Source organism: Mobula birostris, unplaced genomic scaffold (genome assembly GCF_030028105.1).
Source record: "Mobula birostris isolate sMobBir1 unplaced genomic scaffold, sMobBir1.hap1 scaffold_319, whole genome shotgun sequence".
In the NCBI taxonomy this organism is placed as follows: Eukaryota; Metazoa; Chordata; class Chondrichthyes; order Myliobatiformes; family Myliobatidae; genus Mobula; species Mobula birostris.
The window spans coordinates 396,753-416,171 of NW_027276252.1; the positions used below are offsets into that span (position 1 = coordinate 396,753).

The following is a 19,419-nucleotide window of genomic DNA, read 5'->3' on the forward strand; positions in this document are numbered from 1 at the left end:
AAATTTGAAGAAATGAGAAAGGATCTAAAAAGCGTGGATTGGGACAGGTTGTTCTCTGGCAAAGATGTGATTGGTAGGTGGGAAGCCTTCAAAGGGGAAATTTTGAGAGTGCAGAGTTTGTATGTTCCTGTCAGGATTAAAGGCAAATTGAATAGGAATAAGGAACCTTGGTTCTCAAGGGATATTGCAACTCTGATAAAGAAGAAGAGGGAGTTGTATGAAATGTATAGGAAACAGGGGGTAAATCAGGTGCTTGAGGAGTATAAGAAGTGCAAGAAAATACTTAAGAAAGAAATCAGGAGGACTAAAAGAAGACATGAGGTTGTCTTGGCAGTCAAAGTGAAGGATAATCCAAAGAGCTTTTACAAGTATATTAAGAGCAAAAGGATTGTAAGGGATAAAATTGGTCCTCTTGAAGATCAGAGTGGTCGGCTTTGTGCGGAACCAAAGGAAATGGGGGAGATCTTAAATAGGTTTTTTGCGTCTGTATTTACTAAGGAAGCTGGCATGAAATCTATGGAATTGAGGGAATCAAGTAGTGAGACCATGGAAACTGTACAGATTGAAAAGGAGGAGGTGCTTGCTGTCTTGAGGAAAATTAAAGTGGATAAATCCCCGGGACCTGACAGAGTGTTCCCTCGGACCTTGAAGGAGACTAGTGTTGAAATTGCGGGGGCCCTGGCAGAAATATTTAAAATGTCGCTGTCTACGGGTGAAGTGCCGGAGGATTGGAGAGTGGCTCATGTTGTTCCGTTGTTTAAAAAAGGATCGAAAAGTAATCTGGGAAATTATAGGCCGGTGAGTTTAACGTCAGTAGTAGGTAAGTTATTGGAGGGAGTACTAAGAGACAGAATCTACAAGCATTTGGATAGACAGGGGCTTATTAGGGAGAGTCAACATGGCTTTGTGCGTGGTAGGTCATGTTTGACCAATCTGTTGGAGTTTTTCGAGGAGGTTACCAGGAAAGTGGATGAAGGGAAAGCAGTGGATATTGTCTACATGGACTTCAGTAAGGCCTTTGACAAGGTCCCGCATGGGAGGTTAGTTAGGAAAATTCAGTCGCTAGGTATACATGGAGAGGTGGTAAATTGGATTAGACATTGGCTCGATGGAAGAAGCCCAAGAGTGGTGGTAGAGAATTGCTTCTCTGAGTGGAGGCCTGTGACTAGTGGTGTGCCACAGGGATCAGTGCTGGGTCCATTGTTATTTGTCATCTATATCAATGATCTGGATGATAATGTGGTAAATTGGATCAGCAAGTTTGCTGATGATACAAAGATTGGAGGTGTAGTAGACAGTGAGGAAGGTTTTCAGAGCCTGCAGAGGGACTTGGACCATCTGGAAAAATGGGCTGAAAAATGGCAGATGGAGTTTAATACTGACAAGTGTGAGGTATTGCATGTTGGAAGGACAAACCAAGGTAGAACATACAGGGTTAATGGTAAGGCACTGAGGAGTGCAGTGGAACAGAGGGATCTGGGAATACAGATACAAAATTCCCTAAAAGTGTCGTCACAGGTAGATAGGGTCGTAAAGAGAGCTTTTGGTACATTGGCCTTTATTAATCGAAGTATTGAGTATAAGAGCTGGAATGTTATGATGAGGTTGTATAAGGCATTGGTGAGGCCGAATATGGAGTATTGTGTTCAGTTTTGGTCACCAAATTACAGGAAAGATATAAATAAGGTTGAAAGAGTGCAGAGAAGGTTTACAAGGATGTTGCCGGGACTTGAGAAACTCAGTTACAGAGAAAGGTTGAATAGGTTAGGACTTTATTCCCTGGAGCGTAGAAGAATGAGGGGAGATTTGATAGAGGTATATAAAATTATGATGGGTATAGATAGAGTGAATGCAAGCAGGCTTTTTCCACTGAGGCAAGGAGAGAAAAAAACCAGAGGACATGGGTTAAGGGTGAGGGGGGAAAAGTTTAAAGGGAACATTAGGGGGGGGGCTTCTTCACACAGAGAGTGGTGGGAGTATGGAATGAGCTGCCAGACGAGGTGGTAAATGCGGGTTCTTTTTTTAACATTTAAGAATAAATTGGACAGATACATGGATGGGAGGTGTATGGAGGGATATGGTCCGTGTGCAGGTCAGTGGGACTAGGCAGAAAATGGTTCGGCACAGCCAAGAAGGGCCAAAAGGCCTGTTTCTGTGCTGTAGTTTCTATGGTATGGTCCTTCTCCTGCCTCTTCCCTCTTCCCTTCCTTCCTCCCACTAATACTCCCATCTCTCCCCTCCTCCCTCCCACACTATTCCCTCAATCCCTTCCTTCTGCCTCACCCTCCTCCCACCCTCCCTACTGCCTCTCTCCTCCGCCCCCATCCCTTTTCTTCCCAACCCTCCTCCCTTCCACCCTTCCTCCCTCACATCCCTCCTCTTGCCTCCTCACTCCTGCCTTCCACCCCTCCTCCCTCCCATCCTTCATCCGTCCCCCTCTTTCCTGCTCCATCCCATCATTTAACTCCAGTCCCCACCTCCCCCTCTCTCCCATACCTCCCACCCATCCTCCTGCCTCTCCCTCCTTCCTCCCTCACCTCCATCTCCCTTCCACCGCTTTCCTTGCCTCTCTCCTTTTCCCTCCCACTCCCCTTTGCCTCTTTTCTCCTTCCTCTTACAGCTCCCCTTCTTCCTCCCACCCCTCCTTCCATCTTTCCCTCTCCCCTCCTCCCTTCCACAACTCCTCCCACCCACCCCGCCTTTCACCTTTCCCCATTCCTCTCCTCTTGCCTCTTCCCCACTCCCTCCCCTCCTCCCTCCCACACTCTCTCAATCCCCTCATGCCTCTCCCCTCTTCCCACCCCTCCCACCACCTCTCTCCCCCTCCCTCCCACCCTTCCTCTCCCCTAACTCCCACCCCTCTTCCCGCATCTCCCCACCTTCCTCCCACCCCTCCTCCCTGCCAACCCTTCTTCTGCCTCTCCTTTCCCTCCACTCCTCCTTCCACGCCTCTCCCCTTCCCTCCCTCTCCTCCCCCCTTTTCCCCTCAGAACCTTCCTCTCCCTCCCCTCCGCAATCCCTTGTTTTGCTTTCCCGTCACACTCCTCTTCCCCTCCCCTCCCTTTTCATCTCCTCCACCTTCGACCCCTCTCTCTTCCTTCCCTCCTCTCACACTGCCTCCATTTCTCTCCACCTTCAACACCCCATCTCCTTTCCCTTCCCTCCCTCTTCTTCAGTCCTTCCTCTCTCCTTTTTATGAGATGATAAGACCATAATCTATAGGAGCAGGATTAGGCCATTTGGCCCATTGTGTCTGCTCTGTTAATTCATCATGACTAATCTAATTTTCCTCTCAGCCCCAATCTCCTGTCTTCTCCCTGTATCCCTTCATGCCCTGACCAATCAAGAATCTATCAACCTCTTTCTTGAATACACATAAAGACTTAGCCTCCACAGCCACCTGTGGCAAAGAACTCCACAGACTCACCATTCTCTGGCGAAAGAGATTCTTCCTAATCTCCATTCTAAAAGGATGCCCCTCTATTCGGAGGATGTGTCCTCTGGCCTTATTCTCTCCCACCAAAGGAAACATCCTCTCCACATCCACTCTATCAAGGACTTTCACCATTTGATAGATTTTAATGGAGTCTCCCCTCATTCTTCTGAATTCCAGTGAATACAGGCCCAGAGCCATCAAACACTCTTCATGTGACAGGCCATTCAATCCTGGAATCATTTTTGTGAACCTCCTTTGATCCCTCTCCAGTTTCACCACTGCCCTTCCCTCTACACCCTGTCCTTCCCCTCCACTCCCTTTCCTCCAATCCCCATCACTTCCCTCAGTTTCCCCCTTCTTCACCTCCCTTCCCCCTACTCCCCATTCTCCCCTCCACCTCCTTCTTCTCCTCCTTCCCCTCCCCTCCTCCTTTTTCCCATTTGCCATTCCACATCCCTCTCCACTCCTACTACTTCCCGTCCCCTTTCCCTTCCCTCTCCCAATCCCTCCCCCTGTGCTTCCCTCAACTACTATTCCCTTACCCCACCTCCGTCCTCTCTGCCTCATACCTTCCTCCTGCCTTCATCCCTCTCCTCCCAAACTCCCTCCCTCCTCACCCTGCTTCCCCCTCTCTCTTCTTGCCCCTCCCCCTCCCCCTCCCCCCAGCCTCTCTTCCCCTCCTCTCTCTTTGCCCCTCACCCTCCCTCCCAGCTTTTCATCGCTTCCTCCATCCTCTGTCATCCCACCCACTTTGTCGCCTTCTCCCTCCCTGCCGTCATTCCCCCGTCCCCGGTCTCCCTCCCCCCCCCCCACCGGCTTTCCTCTCTGTACACCTTCTGGTCCCTTTCCCCACCTCCGACCCCCTCCATCTCTGTTTCTTTCTCAGAAACGGAAAGTCAATTAATCGTGCGTGTGTGTGTCTGTTGTTTTCTCTATCTCCTGCTCTCTCCCTCTCCCCGAACACCCCCACAACACACCTCTCACTCTCACTTTTGTCATGTCCCTCCTCCCACTTCCCTCCTTATCTCACCCTATCGCCCCTCTGTCCCTCTGTGCCTCCCCTCCTCTCTCTGTTTCTGTGGTCAGATTCAGCCTGCGTGTGTCTTTCTCTCTCGCTCTCTGTGACGGGCTGGGACTGGATCTCTGCTGAATCCACTCACATTCCACATCAGCACGATTAGAGCGGGAAGAGTGGGGGTGGGGGGTTGGGGAAAGGGGTTGTAAATCAAAGCCAAGTAAACAATCTCCTTCTGCCCCCATGCCCCACAAAGACTGTGAATTAAACTACCCCGCAGTTGCAGACATAAACCTCAACCCTCCCTCTCGCAGTGGCTGGGGAGCGAGGTCTGTGGGGGTGGGGGAGAGGAGTGTGAGGAACTGAGAAGGGGGTGGTGACTGAGTGAGAGAGAAAAGAAGCTTTTGTGCGGGACCAGATAACTTCACTGCATCACACCCCTTCTCTCTGTCCACAGTGGCACAGTCCTCCCATCCCCTGCTAATCCCCCCCAAAAAAATTACTTTTTTTTTCCCTTCTCTCAGTCTCATTTTCCTGGAGACTGCCTGAAATTCCAGCACTTCCTGCCAGGAACGTTCCGTCTTGCTTTCTTTCTTGCTCTCTGTCTACCTCCCCCTCTTCTACCCTCCCTACCCTCATACCCAACCCCAACCCCAACCCCCATCCCCACCACTCCCTTCCCCACCCACCCAACTGAGGATTGTAACAAGAAATGTTTCGCTCTGTGATTTGGATCCTCTGCTTCGGAACCACCACTGCAGGTAGGAAGAAGGAAACCAACTTTCTAACTCCTTCTCCCCACCCTAGTCTTCATCTACTTTCAGTCCCCATGCTTCTGGCTGTCATTGGGTTCCACTCTCTCCATCCCACCATCACATTCCCTGTCCCTCCCTCTTTCCAGTCCTTACTGAACTCTCTCTGGCACTTTCTCCAGTTACTGCTTCATTTCTCTCTCTCTCTCTCTCTCTCTCTCTCTCTCTCTCTCTCTCTCTCTCTCTCTCTCTCTCTCTCTCTCTCTCTCTCTCTCTCTCTCTCTCTCTCTCTCGTTCACTCTCTTTCTCTCTCCCTTTCCTTTTCATTCTGTCACTTAGTTTCTCTCCCCTTTTCTCTTGCTCTCTCTCTCCCTCTCTCTCCCCTCTATCTCTCTCTCCCTCCTCTCTTTCTCACTTACTGCCACCCCCATCCCCATATCTGCACATTTTCTGATCAGTCTCTGACTTCTGTTCTCCTAGCATCTACTGCCCTTGGAGTGGACAGGGAATTAACCCTTCACCCGGGAAAAGGACTTATGAAATTGATGTAGCCCCTTGAATTGCCCCACGACATCCCAAAAATACTTCAATACTTACAAGAGCCTTCATGGAATGTAGGCCCTGTTTGAATGTATAAATGCAACTGCGTGCATAACAAGATTCCTCCGCAGAGATGAGAACAAGGCCGCGGTCATGTGTTTCAGTCAACATGGTGAACAATTTTACAATGGGATTGGGGAGACCACCCCTTTGCCATGAGGGTTTTGGGGATCTTTGAGGAGATCAGTAAACCCCCAGTCTAAAAAGAGAACAGCGGCAATCTAGAGCTCCCTCTTCCTGCCAGGTTCTCCCTCAAATTTTCAGCTGGGTTTAGGAGCTTCCTCAGTATTTTACCCACCCTCTGGTGCTCCCTCATTACTACCTCTCCCAGTTTACAGTGTTCCTGTGATCACTATATCTAACTCATGTTCTGGGAGTGTGTAATGGGACAGCATAGAGGGAGCTTTACTCTGAACTGTGTCCTAGGAGAGTTTGGAGGGAGCTTCGCTCTATGTCTAACCCATGCCCTGGGAGTGCGTGATGGGACAGTTTAGAGGGAACTTCACTTTGGGTCCGACTTGTGCCCTGGGAGTGTATGGGACAGTGTAGAGGGAGCTTCACTCTGGGTCTGACCCGTGTCCTGGGAGTGTGTGATGGGACAGTGCAGAGGGAGCTGCACTCTGGGTCTGACCCGTGTGATGAGAAGCTTGAATTGATGTTTGATGTCATAATTTGTAGACTAGTGGTGTTTGCCTCTCCCTGTCTTTCAGCTGTGATAGGAGATATCTCTATGGACTTTAGTAAAATATTTGACAAGTGCTGCATGGCATGGAGGGCCGCTTCAGAAGATCACGGCACATAGCATCTAAGGGTTGCCTGATGAAGAGTGGCAGAGGGTCGTTGCATGCAGGGACTGATGGTATACTGTAGAGATTGGTACTGGAACCTTCACTGTTGGTTGCTGTATGTCACATCAACAACTTGAATATGAATGTGGGATAACACAGTGAAATGCTGGAGGAACTCAGCAGGTCCGGTAGGATCTATGGAAAGGAATAAAGAGTTGATGTTTTGGGTTGAGGTCTGATGAAGGATCTCTGCCCAAACCATTGACTCTTTATCCAATTCTATAGATGCTGCCTGACCTGCTGAGTTCCTGAAGGATTTTGAGTGTATTACTCTGGATTTCTGCATCTGCAGAACCTCTTGTGTTTGTGAATGTAGAGGAATTATTTGTAATTTTGTGGATGACATGAAAGTTGGCAGTATTGAGAATAGCAAGGAAGGTTGCTAAGACTACAGTGGGATATAAATTCAATAGAAAGTTGTCAGACAGGTGTGAGGTGATACATTTTGGGAAGCGAGATAGGAGTAAGACATGTAGAGTAAATAGTAGGGCTCCAAGGAAGGTTGATAAACTGAAAGTGGCAACATGGGTCCATAGCAGGGGTTTCTGATTTCACAAGTTGGGCATGGAATACAAATGTGGGGATGTTATGTTTCAGTGGTACAGAACACTGATTAGGCTGCCCTTGGAAAACTTGTGAGAGGACGAATGTGGTTGCACTGGGGACTATGCAGAGGAGATTCACCAGTATGGTGAATTATGTAAGAGGTGTAGGTATAGCCAATATAATCTCTTCCCCATCATAGAGATATCAAAAACGGGAGGGCAGAGATTTATGATGACAGGAAGGAGATTGAAAGGGGAAGTTGTTTTACACAGAGGAGTTGATATGTGAGACACACTGCCAGGGGAAGTGTCAGAGACATTTAGACAGACACAGAGAGGCAATGTGGAGAATGGCCTGTCACTTTTGAAGGAAGTACAAAATAAGCCAAATGCATATTTAATTTTGCTTTGATTTTCCAGTTCTTTTGAAAATAAGTCTGCGACCCAGAGAAGTAGTGTGTAGAGCCTCTATGTCACGGCTCCAGAGACTCAAGTTTAAACCTGATCTCCTGCACAATGTGTTTCTGCACCCCTCCCTATCTTTTGCAGAAACCCCAGTCAGGGACAGTAACAGCCCCTGCTCTCAGCTTCATTTCCTGGTCTTGTCTTCGATGCTTCAGCTAAGCACGAGTGGCTACTGTGTACTAAGTTCACCATGTTACCTGCCTTCTGCGTGTGCCTTCCCCTTCCAGTCAGCCACGTTCCTAGCCCAGTCCTTCAGCCCTCATGGCTTTGGGGATCAGGAACCATCTTCTATTTGTGTTGCCTGGATATCCTGACTAATTGAACAATGAGGGCCTTCAAAGAGTAGTGAGATGAAAGTGGCATGGCTTGTCAATAGTGGAGAGCAATGGTGTGGCATAAACGGGGAGAGAGAGAGAGTGGGAGAGGGAGAGATGAGGGAGAGATGAGAGAGAGAGGGAGAAGATAGAACAGAAAGAGCAACTGTGTAAGCAGAGGGAGAAGAGAGGGAAGGGGCAGAGAGGGAGGGGTCATGGGGAAAGAGGGTGCAGAGAGGAAGGGGGAAGCAGGAGAGAGAAAAGGAGGAATCAGGGTAAGAACAAGGGGAAGGAGAAAGAGATAGAAACAGAGGTGAGGAGACCCAGCAAATAGAGATGAGGTACGAGAATGTATAATGAAAGGGTGCGGGCTCCTGTGGATTGTGACCACCCTAGCCTCCAACTCCCATCTGAACCTCTGCCCCACCAATACTTCACCCTGCTGTCCTCGGCCTGCTCTGAGAGAGGCCAGGGTTGCCCTGGGTTACCGGCAGGCAGAGGAGGAGCCTGGCAGGAAATTCTGCACATTCCATTCTCTGGGAATCATGAGAGGCAGGAGAAGGGAGGGAGATCTGGACGAGAGGCAGGAGAGAAGAGGGAGAGCTGGGCATGGGCGGATAGTTTACTGCCTCAGAAAGCAGGGAGCTTGTGGAGGTAGAGGCAGATTCATTGACTTTAACTCCTTGCCCATTCTCCTTAAATTGGATCTGCCCTGTGAAACAGATTGTGTGGGTTGACCAGTAGATCCAGCCCCCAGGCAAAGATCACCACACTTTACGCACTGAGCCTCGGTCTGGGGCAGAGGCCTGGGGTGGAGTAATGTCAGGAGTCAGTGTTTCCTGAGATAGAGAGAAAGAGAGAGAGAGAGAGAGAGGGAGAGAGAGGGAGAGCAGGGGAGGTGGGGGGGGGGGGAGAGAGAGACAGAGACTGGGAGAGTTAAAATTACAGACTTCCCTTAGTTCTATCTCCCCAGACAGATAGTGATTGCCCCTCCCTCACCAGCCTTGTTCATCAACCCTCTCTCTTCACCTCTCCCTTCACCTCTCCCAACAAGATGGTGCTCCCACAACACGGTTAGTTTGGATTTCAGGGTCCCTCTGTGGAGTGAATCTGGGGCAGGGTCTTGCGGGGAGAATGATAGGGGGCCATGTGGAGAGAGAAAGAGGGAAGAGTGACAGAGAGCTCTAATCTTGGTTGGTGCGGCTGTAACGAAACCCAATTTCCCTCGGGATCAATAAAGTATATCTATCTATCTATCTAGAGGGGTGGGTAAGAGAAGGGGAGAAAGGGAGGGAGAGATTTTTACCTGAAATGTTGACTATTCATTTTCCTCCTTAGATGTTGCCTGAACCACTCAGTTCCTGCAGCACTTTGTCAGAGCTGGAAAGAAAGGGAGGGACAGAGGGTGAGAGAAAGGGAGAGGGAGAAAGACAGAGGGGAGACAGAGCAAGGACAGGGGAGAGAGGGGAGAGAATGAGGATGTGGAAAAGGGGAAGGGGAGGGAGAGGGAGAGAACATAGAGAGGAAGAAGGGGTGAGGGAAAGGGGAGGAGGGGAGAGGAAGGGAGAATGGAGGAGAGGGAGATTGAGATGGAGAAGGAGTGAGGGAGAGTGGAGGAGGAGGGAGAGGGGGAGAAGGGGAAGGGGAGAAGGGGAAAGGGGGAGAAGGGGAGACAGGGGGTAGAGAGGGCAAGGGAGTCACAGAGAAGTGCAGCAACAGGAAATGGCTGTACCACCTAGTCCACGCCAAAATCCATGAAAACCAAATCCATATACCTATTCAAATTTCTCTTGAGTGTTCAAGTCAAGCTCACATGCACCATTTGTGCTGGCAGCTCATTCCACACTCTCACAATCCTCTGAGTAAAGATGTTTTCCCTCATGTTTCCCTTGAAGTTTTCACCTCTCTCTCTTAAGCCATGACTCCAGTTGTAGTCCCAACCAGCCTCTGTGGAAATAGCCTACATGCATTTACCCTATCTAAATCCCCCTTAATATTGTATGCCTGTATCAAATCTCCTCTCAATCTTCCATGTTCTAAAGAATACAGTCCTAACCTATTCAATCTTTCCTTATAACTCAGGTCCTCCAGTCCTGGCAACATCCTTGTAAATTTTCTCTGCACTCTTTCAACCTTGTTTCCTGTAGGTAGGTGACCAAAACTGGGCACAATACTCGAAATTAGGCCTCACCAACGTCTGTCACAACTTCAACATAACATCCCATCTTCTGTGCTCAATACATTAATTTATGAAGGCCAATGTGCCAAGAGCTTTATTTCTGACCCCACCTGCCTGTGATGCCACATTCAAAGAACCATGGACCTGTATTCCCAGATCCCTTTGATCCCTTTGTGTTGGGCACATGGCCAAGTGGTTAAGGCGTTCGTCTAGTGATCTGAAGGTCGCTAGTTCAAGCCTCAGCTGTGGCAGCATGTTTTGTGTCTTTGAGCAAGGCACTTAATCACACATTGCTCTAGCGTCTGTGCAAGGAGTGGCGCCCCACACAGACTTCCAATCTGCACCATGTAAGGCATGAAAATGCCCAACGCAGGCCTCTCACAGTCTGAGTCGATGTTCCCTCCCTCCCCTTTGTTCTACCATACTGCTTAGTCCCTATCGTTCACTGTGTAGGACCTACCTTGCAATTGTTTGCATTAAGTTCCATCTGCCATATTTAAGCCCTTTTTCTAGCTTCCTCACTGTCCACTACACCCCCGATCTTGGTGTCATCCGCAAATTTGCTGATCCAATTAACCACATTATCATCCAGGTCATAAACAACAAAGGATCCAGCACTGATCCCTGTTGTACATCACTAGTCACAGGCCTCCAGTCTGCTAGGCAACCCTCTACTACGCTCTCTGGCTTCTCCCACAAAGCCGATGTCTAATCCAACTTACTGCCTCATCCTGAATGCTGAGCGACTGATCCTTCCTGACCAGCCTCGCACACATAGCTTTGTCAAATGCCTTGTGAAAGTCCATGGAGGCAACATCTATTGCCTTTGCTTCAACCACTTTCCTGGTAACTTCCTCAAAAAACTCTTTAAGGTTGGTTAGATATGACTTATCATGCACAAAACTATGTTGATAATCGTTAATCACTCCATGTCTATCCAAATACTTATATATCTGGTCTCTTAGAATACCTTACAATATCTTTCCCACAACTGATATCAGATTCACAGGCCAATAATTTTCTTTTTAATGTTTAGAGCCTTCTTTCAAACAGCAGAACAACACTGACTATCCTACAATCCTCTGGTACCTCTCCTGTTGCTAAGGATGATTTATATATCTCTTCTAGGGCCCTGGCAATTTCTGACTTGCCTCCTGTAGGGTCCAAGGGAGCAAGTTGTCGGGCCCTGGGGATTTATCCACCCTGGTTTCCCTCAGTGTAGCAAACACCTCCTCCTCTGTAATCTGGACAGGGTCTATGAAGTTGATGCCGCTTTGCTTCGCTTCTATAGACTCCGTATCTGTCTCCCAAGTAAATACAGACGTAATGTATGCATTTAAGATCTCCCCCATTTGTTTTGGTTCCACACATCTGTTCTTCTAGAGGACCAACTGTGTCTCTAAATCCTTTTGCTCTTAACATACTTGTAGAATCCCCTGGGATTCTGCACCTTGTCTGCTACAGCAACTTTGTGCCTTCCTTTAGCCCTCCTGATTTCTGTGTGTTCTCTTGCATTTCTTACACTCCATAAACACCTCATTTGTTCCTACTTGCCTATCCCTCTTATTCACCTCCCTTTTTCTCTTAACCAGGACCTCAGTATCTCTTGAAAATGAAGCTTCCCTACACTTATTATCCTTACCTTTTATTTTGACAGGCACATACAAGCTTTGTACTCTCAACATTTAGTTTTTGAGCTCCTTCCACTTTCCAAACTCACCTTTGCCTGAAAACAGCCTGTCCCAATCCACACTTGCCAGATCATTTCTAATATCATCAAAGTTTGCCTTTCTCCAATTTAGAATCTCAACCTTTGCATATTTACTTTGAAACTAATGGCATTGTGGTCACTGGTTGCAAATGTCCCCCTACACAAACTTCTGTCACCTGCCCTGTCTCATTCCCTAATAGCAGGTTCAGTATTGCACACTCTCTCGTTGGGACATCTACGTACTGATGAAGGAAAATTTCCTGAACAGAATTGACAACTCCTGTCCCATCTAGTTCTTTTACAGTATTGAATCCCAGTCAATATGTGGAAAGTTAAAATTAGCTACTCTAACAACATTATATTTCTTGCAACAGCCTGCGATCTCTACAGAGTTATTCCTCTCAATTCCTAGGACTGTTGGATGGTGTAATATAGCATCATTAATATGGTCATACCTTTCTTATTTCTCAGTTCCACCTATAACGTCTCATTAGTCGAGGTTTCCAGTCTGTTCTGATGGAGCTTTGCTGTGACATTTTCCCTGACTAGTAATGTCACCTCTCCTCCTTTAATCCTTCCCGCTCTGTCATGTCTGAAACAATGGAACCCTGGAATTCTGAGCTGCCAGTCCTGACCCTCCTGACCAAGTCTCACTAATGGCTACAACATCATAATTCCAAGTGTTGATCCATGCACTGAGCTCATCCGCCTTTCCTACGATATTCCTTACATTGAAAAATAATGCTCAGGTCACTAGTCCCATGCTCAACGTTATGACTCCTAAATATGTCTGAGGTCTTACCAGCATCTGCCTCCACAACTTGTTCATTAGCTGTTCTGGCACTCTGGTTCCCATCCCCCTGCAACTCTAGTTTAAACCCCACCATGTAGCATTAACAAATCTTCCCACTAGGATATTAGTCCCCCTCAGGTGCAAATCGTCCCTTCTGAGCAGGTCCTATCTTCCCTGTAAGAGAGCCCACTGACCCAAAAATCTTGTGTTCTCTCTCCTACACCAACACCTTAGCCACGTATTAAACTGTATAATTTTCCTAGGTCTAGCCTCTCTAGTACATGGCACAGGTAGCAATATGAGACCAGAGGGAAGGCCAGGAGGCCCTGCCCTTTAACTTAGCACCTAACTCCCAGAACTCCCAATGCAGAACCTCGTCACTCATCCTACCTTTGTCATTGGTACCTACATGGACCACGACCTCTGGCTCTTCATCCTCCCACTAAAGACTCGATCCGAGATGTCCCGGGACCTGGCACCCAGGAGGCAACAAACCGTCCGGGAATCTTGTTCTTGCCCATAGAACCTCCTGTCCATTCTCCTAACAAACAAATCAGAACGTGCCTCTCTCTGGCCTTCCCTCTGACTCACAGAGGGAGACACAGTGCCAGAGACCTGACCACTGTGACTGTTAGGTCCCCCCCCCCCCCCCACCCTCCAAAATTATTCAAAGCAATTTACCTATTGTTGAGGGAGATGAGCACGGGGGTATTGTGCAATTCACTCCCCAATCCCTTTCCCCTTCCTGACTGTCATTCAGTTTCCTGTGTCCTGTACCTTGGGTGTAACTACCCCCCTTATAGGTCCAATCTATCACCCCTTCAGCCTCCTAAATGATCATGCAGTTCAATAGTTCATCCAGTTCCAGGTTCAACTCCTTAATGAGGATTGCTAGAAGCTGCAGCTGGATGCAATTCTTGTAGCTGTAGTGGTCAGGGACACTGGAGGTCTCCCTGCCTTCCTACATCCCGCAAGAGGAGCATTCAACTATCCTGCCTGGCCTCTCTACTGTCTTAGCTGAGTATATGTAAAAAAGTGAAAGGAAAAAAACTTAACCTGGAGCTTTTCCTTTTCATTACTTCCTCTGACTGAAGCCTCTCTTCACTGAAGCCTTGAAGAGCTAAAGCCTCAAGATCACCAGTCTGACTCTGTCCACTCAGACGACGGCCGCTGTGCTTGCCCTGTCTTCCTTTAATTTGCCCTTGCTAATCAATCTCAAACATGGATTGGTTGCTGGTCAAAACTGTATTATGCTGCCGTGACTCTCTGCTTCCTTTTCTACTCAGGCAGTGGACCTGAGTGAAATCACCTCCTCTCTGGTTATTTCAAAAGGACTTGGACAGATTAAGAGAATGGCCAAGAGAATGGCAAATGAAATATAATGTTGGAAAATGCATGGCCATGCACTTTGGGAGTAGAAACAAATGTGCAGACTATTTTCTAAAAGGGAAGAAAATCCAAGAACCTGAGATGCAAAAGGACTTGGGAGTCCTCGTGCAGAATACACCAAAGGTTAACTTGCAGGTTGAGTCAGTGGTGAGGAAGGCAAATGCAATGTTAGCACTCATTTCAAGAGGTCTAGAATACAAGAGCATGGATGTGATGCTGAGGCTTTATAAGGCACTGGTGAGGCCTCACCTTTAGTATCTTGAACAGTTTGGGTTACTTATTGAAGAAAAGATGTGTTGCCATTGGAGAGAATTCAGATGAGGTTCCCAAGGATGATTCCAGGAATAAAAGGGTTATCATACAAGGAACTTTGATTGCTCTGGGTCTGTATTCGCTGGAATTTAGAAGAATGAGGGGTGATCTCACTGAAAGCTTTCAAACGTTTAAAGGACCAGACAGAGTAGATGTGGAAAGGATGTTTCCAATAAAGGGGGAGTCTAGGACAAGAGGACACAGCCTTAGGATAGAGGGTTGTCTATTTAAAATAGAGATGCAGAAAAATTTCTTCAGTCAGAGGCTGGTGAATTTGTTACCACAGGCAGCTGTGGAGGCCTGGTACATGGGTGTATTTAAGGCAGAGCTTGATAAGTTCTTGATTGGACACGGCATCTATGGTTATGGGGAGAAGGCTGGGGAATGGGAATGAGGAGGGGAGAAAGAATCAGCCATGATTGAATGGTAGAGCAGCCTTGATAGGCCTAATGCCCTAATTTGGCTCCTATGTCTTATGATCTCTCATGGGTTGAGAGGGAGTTGGAGAGGGGGAGAGAGAGTAAGAGGGAGGTGAAGGGGGAAAGGGATGGAGGGGGAGAAATAGGGAGGGGGGAGGGGGAGATGGAGGAGAGGAAGGGTGAGAGAGAGAGAGAGAGGGGGAGGAAGGTAGAGGGGTGGGGGTGGGGGAGTGGGGGAGAGGGGTTGAGGGGGACAAGGAGAGGGGAGGGTGAGGGGAAGGGAGAGGGGGAGGGAGGGGGAGAGGGAGGAGAAATGGGAGAGGGAGGAGAAATGGGGGAGGGGGAAATGGGGAGATGAGAGGTAGGGGAGAGTGGGAGTAGGAAAGGGGAGGGGTGAGTGAGGGGGAGATGGGAGGAGAAAGAGAGGGTGAGAGAGAGATAGAGGGTGGAGGAGAGAGAGGGAGAGGGTCAGGGAGGGAGAGGGAGGAAAGAGTTGGAGGGAGAAAGAGTTGGAGAAGGAGAGGGAGGGAGAGGACAGGGGAGGGGGAGAGGAGGGGAGGGAGAAGACAGAGGGAGAGGACGAGGGGGGAGACAGTGGGAGGGGAGTAGGGGAAAGGAAGGGAAGGGGAGAGTGGGAGAGAGATTGGGGAGAGGCAGGCTGAGGGAGAGGAAGGGAGAGGGAAAGGGAGGGGAGGGAGAAGAGAGAGTTGGAGAGGGAGAGGATGAGGAAGGGAGAGGACGAGGGAGGGGGAGGACGAGGGGAGATGGAGGGTGAGACAGTGGGAGAGAGAGGGTAGGGGAAAGGAAAGGAAGGGAGAGATTGGGGAGAGGGAGGATGAGGGAGTGAGAGCCAGAAAGAGCCTCATCTGGTGCTTAATTGGTCTATCTTAATCAAAGGAGATGATAAAATTCAGCAGAGTATTGAGATTTAGGTGTCATTTAACATTAAGTTAATTATGAATACTTGTTGTGATGACAACACCTCTTCACTGTCAGTCACCAGCCTCTCCAATATCTGATGTAGGCCATTTGGCCCATCTGGTCTGTTCTGGCTGTCATGCCATCAGTTCACTGTCCCCTTTGAGAGCCCCCCACCCCAGCAGCTTTCCTAGACCATCACCATCCACCCCTTACCCCCATGTATACCGTGTTCCCCTCACACCCCTCCCCAGAGTGCATTCTCATCCACAACCCTGGTCTTATTACACCACACCCCCCCCCCCACCCTCTCCACATTCTGTGCTCCCACAGAACCAACCCATCACTTTTAGTTCCACCGCTTCTCACTCTCTATCCTGGAATCACTTTCCACACCCTCCCCAGGTTCTGCATCTGTCCCCTCATTACCCCTCAGTACTACCCTGCAAGAGGGGGCTGGGTTGTTGGCTGTCACGGAAATTGAGGACACAACACTGAGGTGGAAGAGAAGCCGTGGTCTGAGTGCGTGGGGCAGCGGGAATGAGGGGCTGATGCTTCATGCTTCTCATTCTCTGCTCAAGGCTTGTGTAGTGAGGAAGGGTTGGAGAGAGATGTGAACGCCTCCAGCAGTCTGATTCAGCCCAGAGGAATGAGGGCAATGTGTGTCAAGAGCTGATTCTCCCGAGGCAGCAGAACTAGGAAATGTAAGCACATGGAGTCAGTCTGTCTGTGAATATCAAACATCTCACACACTCCCTATACTCTGTCATCCCTCCTACCCACTCCCTCATCCCTCCTACCCACCCCTCGTCCCTCCTACCCACTCCGTCATCCCTCCGTCCCACTCCCTCATCCCTCCGTCCCACTCTCTTATCCCTCTGTCCCACTCCCTCAACTCTCCTACCCACTCCCTCATCCCTCTTTCCCACTCTCTTATCCCTCTTTCCCACTCTTATCCCTCTGTCCCACTCCCTCAACTCTCCTACCCACCCCCTCATCCCTCCTACCCACCCCCTCATCCCTCCTACCCACCCCCTCATCCCTCCTACCCACTCCCTCATCCCTCCGTCCCACTCTCTTATCCCTCTGTCCCACTCCCTCAACTCTCCTACCCACTCCCTCATCCCTCTGTCCCAATCTCTTATCTCTCCTACCCACCCCCATCCCTCCTTCCCACCCTCTCATCCCTCCTACTCACACCCTTAATCCTCCATGCTCCCTCATAATTCTGTCCCAAACTTCATCACTCCTACTGACTCCCTCAGCCCTCCTATGCACTCCCACCCTACACCCACATCCCCTTATGTATTCCCACCAACTCCCTCATGCATCATTCCAAACCTCATTCCTCAGATCCCTCTCATCGCTCCAACGCACTCCCACCCACTCCCTCATGCATCCATCTGAACCTCATCCCACAGACCCCCCTCTTTTCCCTCCTACCCATTCCCATCCACTCCCTCATGCATCATTCCAAACCTCATCCCTCAGACCCCTCTCTTATCCCTCCTACCTACTCCTACCCACTTGCTCATGCATCATTCCAAACCTTATCCCTCAGACCCCTCCCTTACCCCTCCATCACACTCCCTCATACCTCGGGTTGGCTCCCCTCTCACTCTCCACTCCCTCCTTACACACCCCCTTCTTCTCTCCCTACTCTCTCCTTCCACCCTCCTTTCCCTCTTTCTCCCCTCCTCTCTCGCTCTCACTCCCTTCCACTCCCTCCCCACGTTCTCCCCTTCCTCCTTTTCCTCATTCCCTCCCAATTCCCTCCCTCTCCCTCCCTACTCCCTTCCCTCTCCCTCCCCATTCCCTCACTGCTCCCTCCCCATTCCCTCACTCCTCCCTCCCCATTCCCACCCCACTCCCGCACTACTCCCTCCCCACTCCCCTCTCCCTGCCACCTCCCTCCACTTCCACCTTTCAGCCATTCCACTCCCTCCCCTCACCCTCCCCACTCCCTCCCCTCTTGCTCCCCTCCCCCTCCTCTCCTCTCCCTCCCCTCTCCCACCCCTCTCCCAATTTCCTCCCTTCTTGCTCCCTTCTCCTCAGACCCCGCTCTCATTTCCTCTCCTCTCCGTCCCTTCTTCAACCCCACTTGCTCCCCTCTCCCTCCACTCTCGCCCCTCTCCCTCCACTCTCCCCATTCCCTCTCCCCTCTCCCTTTCCTCCATTCCACACCATCCACTTTCACTCTCCTCTCGCCTCTATCTCACCTCTCTCTTCCTTTCCACCCCCTTCCCTCTCCCCTCTCCCTCGCCAATCCCTGCACCCTCCTCTCCACCTACCCTCTCCCTCCCCTCTCCCCTCTCTCCAGACTGACCTCCTCTCTCCACTCCCTCTCCTCGCTATTCCCTCCACTCTATCCACTCCCTCCCTTCTCCTTTCTCTTTCCTTTCTCTCTCCCTCCCCTCTCCCTCCCCTCTCCCTCCCCTCTCCCTCCCCTCTCCCTCCCCCTCCCTCTCCTCTCCTTCCTCGCCACCTCCCCTCCCCTCCCCCTTGCTCCCCTCAGTCCCCGGCACTCTCCCTTGCAACTCCCTCTCTTTATCCTTCCCCACTTCCTCTGACTTCCTTTCATCTCCCTCCACCCTCCCTCCCCTCAACCTCCCCTCCCCTTTCCCTCCACTTACATTCCCCTCCCCTCCCCTCCCCACTCCCTTCGTCTCAACTCCCTCCTCCTTCCTACAACTTCACCTTCCCCTTTTGCCTCTCCATCCCACTCCCTCCCCTCACCATTCCCACTCCCTCCCCTACCTCCCCTCTTCCTCCCCTCTCTCTCCTGCTTCCCTCCTTCCTCCCTGCCTCTCCTTCTTCCTCCCTGGCTCTCCTCCTTCCCTCCTCCCTCTCCTCCTTCCCCTCTCCACTCTCCCTCCACATTCCTTCCCTCTCCCTCCATACTCCATCCCCTCTTCTCCACTCTCACCTCTCTCCCTCTCAATTCCCACCCTTTATCCCTCCCCCTCCTCACTTCTTCCCCTCTCCCTCCCCTCTCCCTCCCCTCCCCTTTCCCTTCCCTCCCCCTTCCTTCTCCTCTCCCTCTCCTCTACTCTCCCTCCCCTCACCCACCCTTCCTCTCCCCACACCCTCCCCTCTCCATCTCCTCTTCCCTCCCCTCACCTTCCCCTCTCCCTCCCCTTTCCCTCCCTACTTCCCTCTCCCACCTCACTCCCTACCCTTTCTCTTTGCACATCCTTCTCCTCTCCAAACCCACTCCCTCCTATTATCAAACCCTCCCTCCCTACCTGACGCTCCCCTACCCTGGGGAAAAGACTTTCCATCCACCTTCCCCCTACCCTGGAGAAGACTGTTCCCATCTACCTTCGCCCCTACCCTGAAGAAGACTGTTCACATCCACCTTCCCCCTACCCTAGGGATGAGTGTTTCCATCCTCTTTGCCCCTACCCTGGGGAAGAGTGTTCCCAACCACTTTCTCCCCCTACCCTGGGGAAGAGACTGTTTTCATCCACCTCCCCCCCTACCCTGGGGTTGAGTGTTCCCACCCACCTTCCTCCCTACCCTGGGGAAGAGACTGTTTTCATCCACCTCCCCCCCTACCCTGGGGAACAGTGTTCCCATTCACCATCTCCCCTACCCTTGTGAAGACTGTTCCCATCCACCTTCCTCCCTACCCTGGGGAACAGTGTTCTCATCCACCTTCCCCCTACCCAGGGGAACAGTGTTCCCATCCACCTTCTCCCCTACTCTGGGAATAAGTGTTCC

At 50.3% G+C, this 19,419-nt stretch overlaps 1 protein-coding gene across 3 annotated transcripts in view; it reads left to right on the forward strand.

Moving 5' to 3' along the window:
* Positions 1–19,419, forward strand: part of LOC140192950 (kin of IRRE-like protein 1) — a 210,838-nt gene that overhangs the window by 11,825 nt on the left and 179,594 nt on the right. The window contains exon 1 of one of the 3 annotated variants that reach the window (XM_072250422.1): positions 4,831–5,212. The exons of 1 other annotated variant lie outside the window; for it this stretch is intronic. In XM_072250422.1, the coding sequence (XP_072106523.1) occupies positions 5,164–5,212 (49 nt within the window). In that variant the 5' untranslated portion in view covers positions 4,831–5,163. Of the gene's footprint in view, positions 1–4,830; positions 5,213–19,419 lie in introns of those variants that run through there. One more of the 3 variants, XM_072250423.1, reaches the window with a different exon arrangement.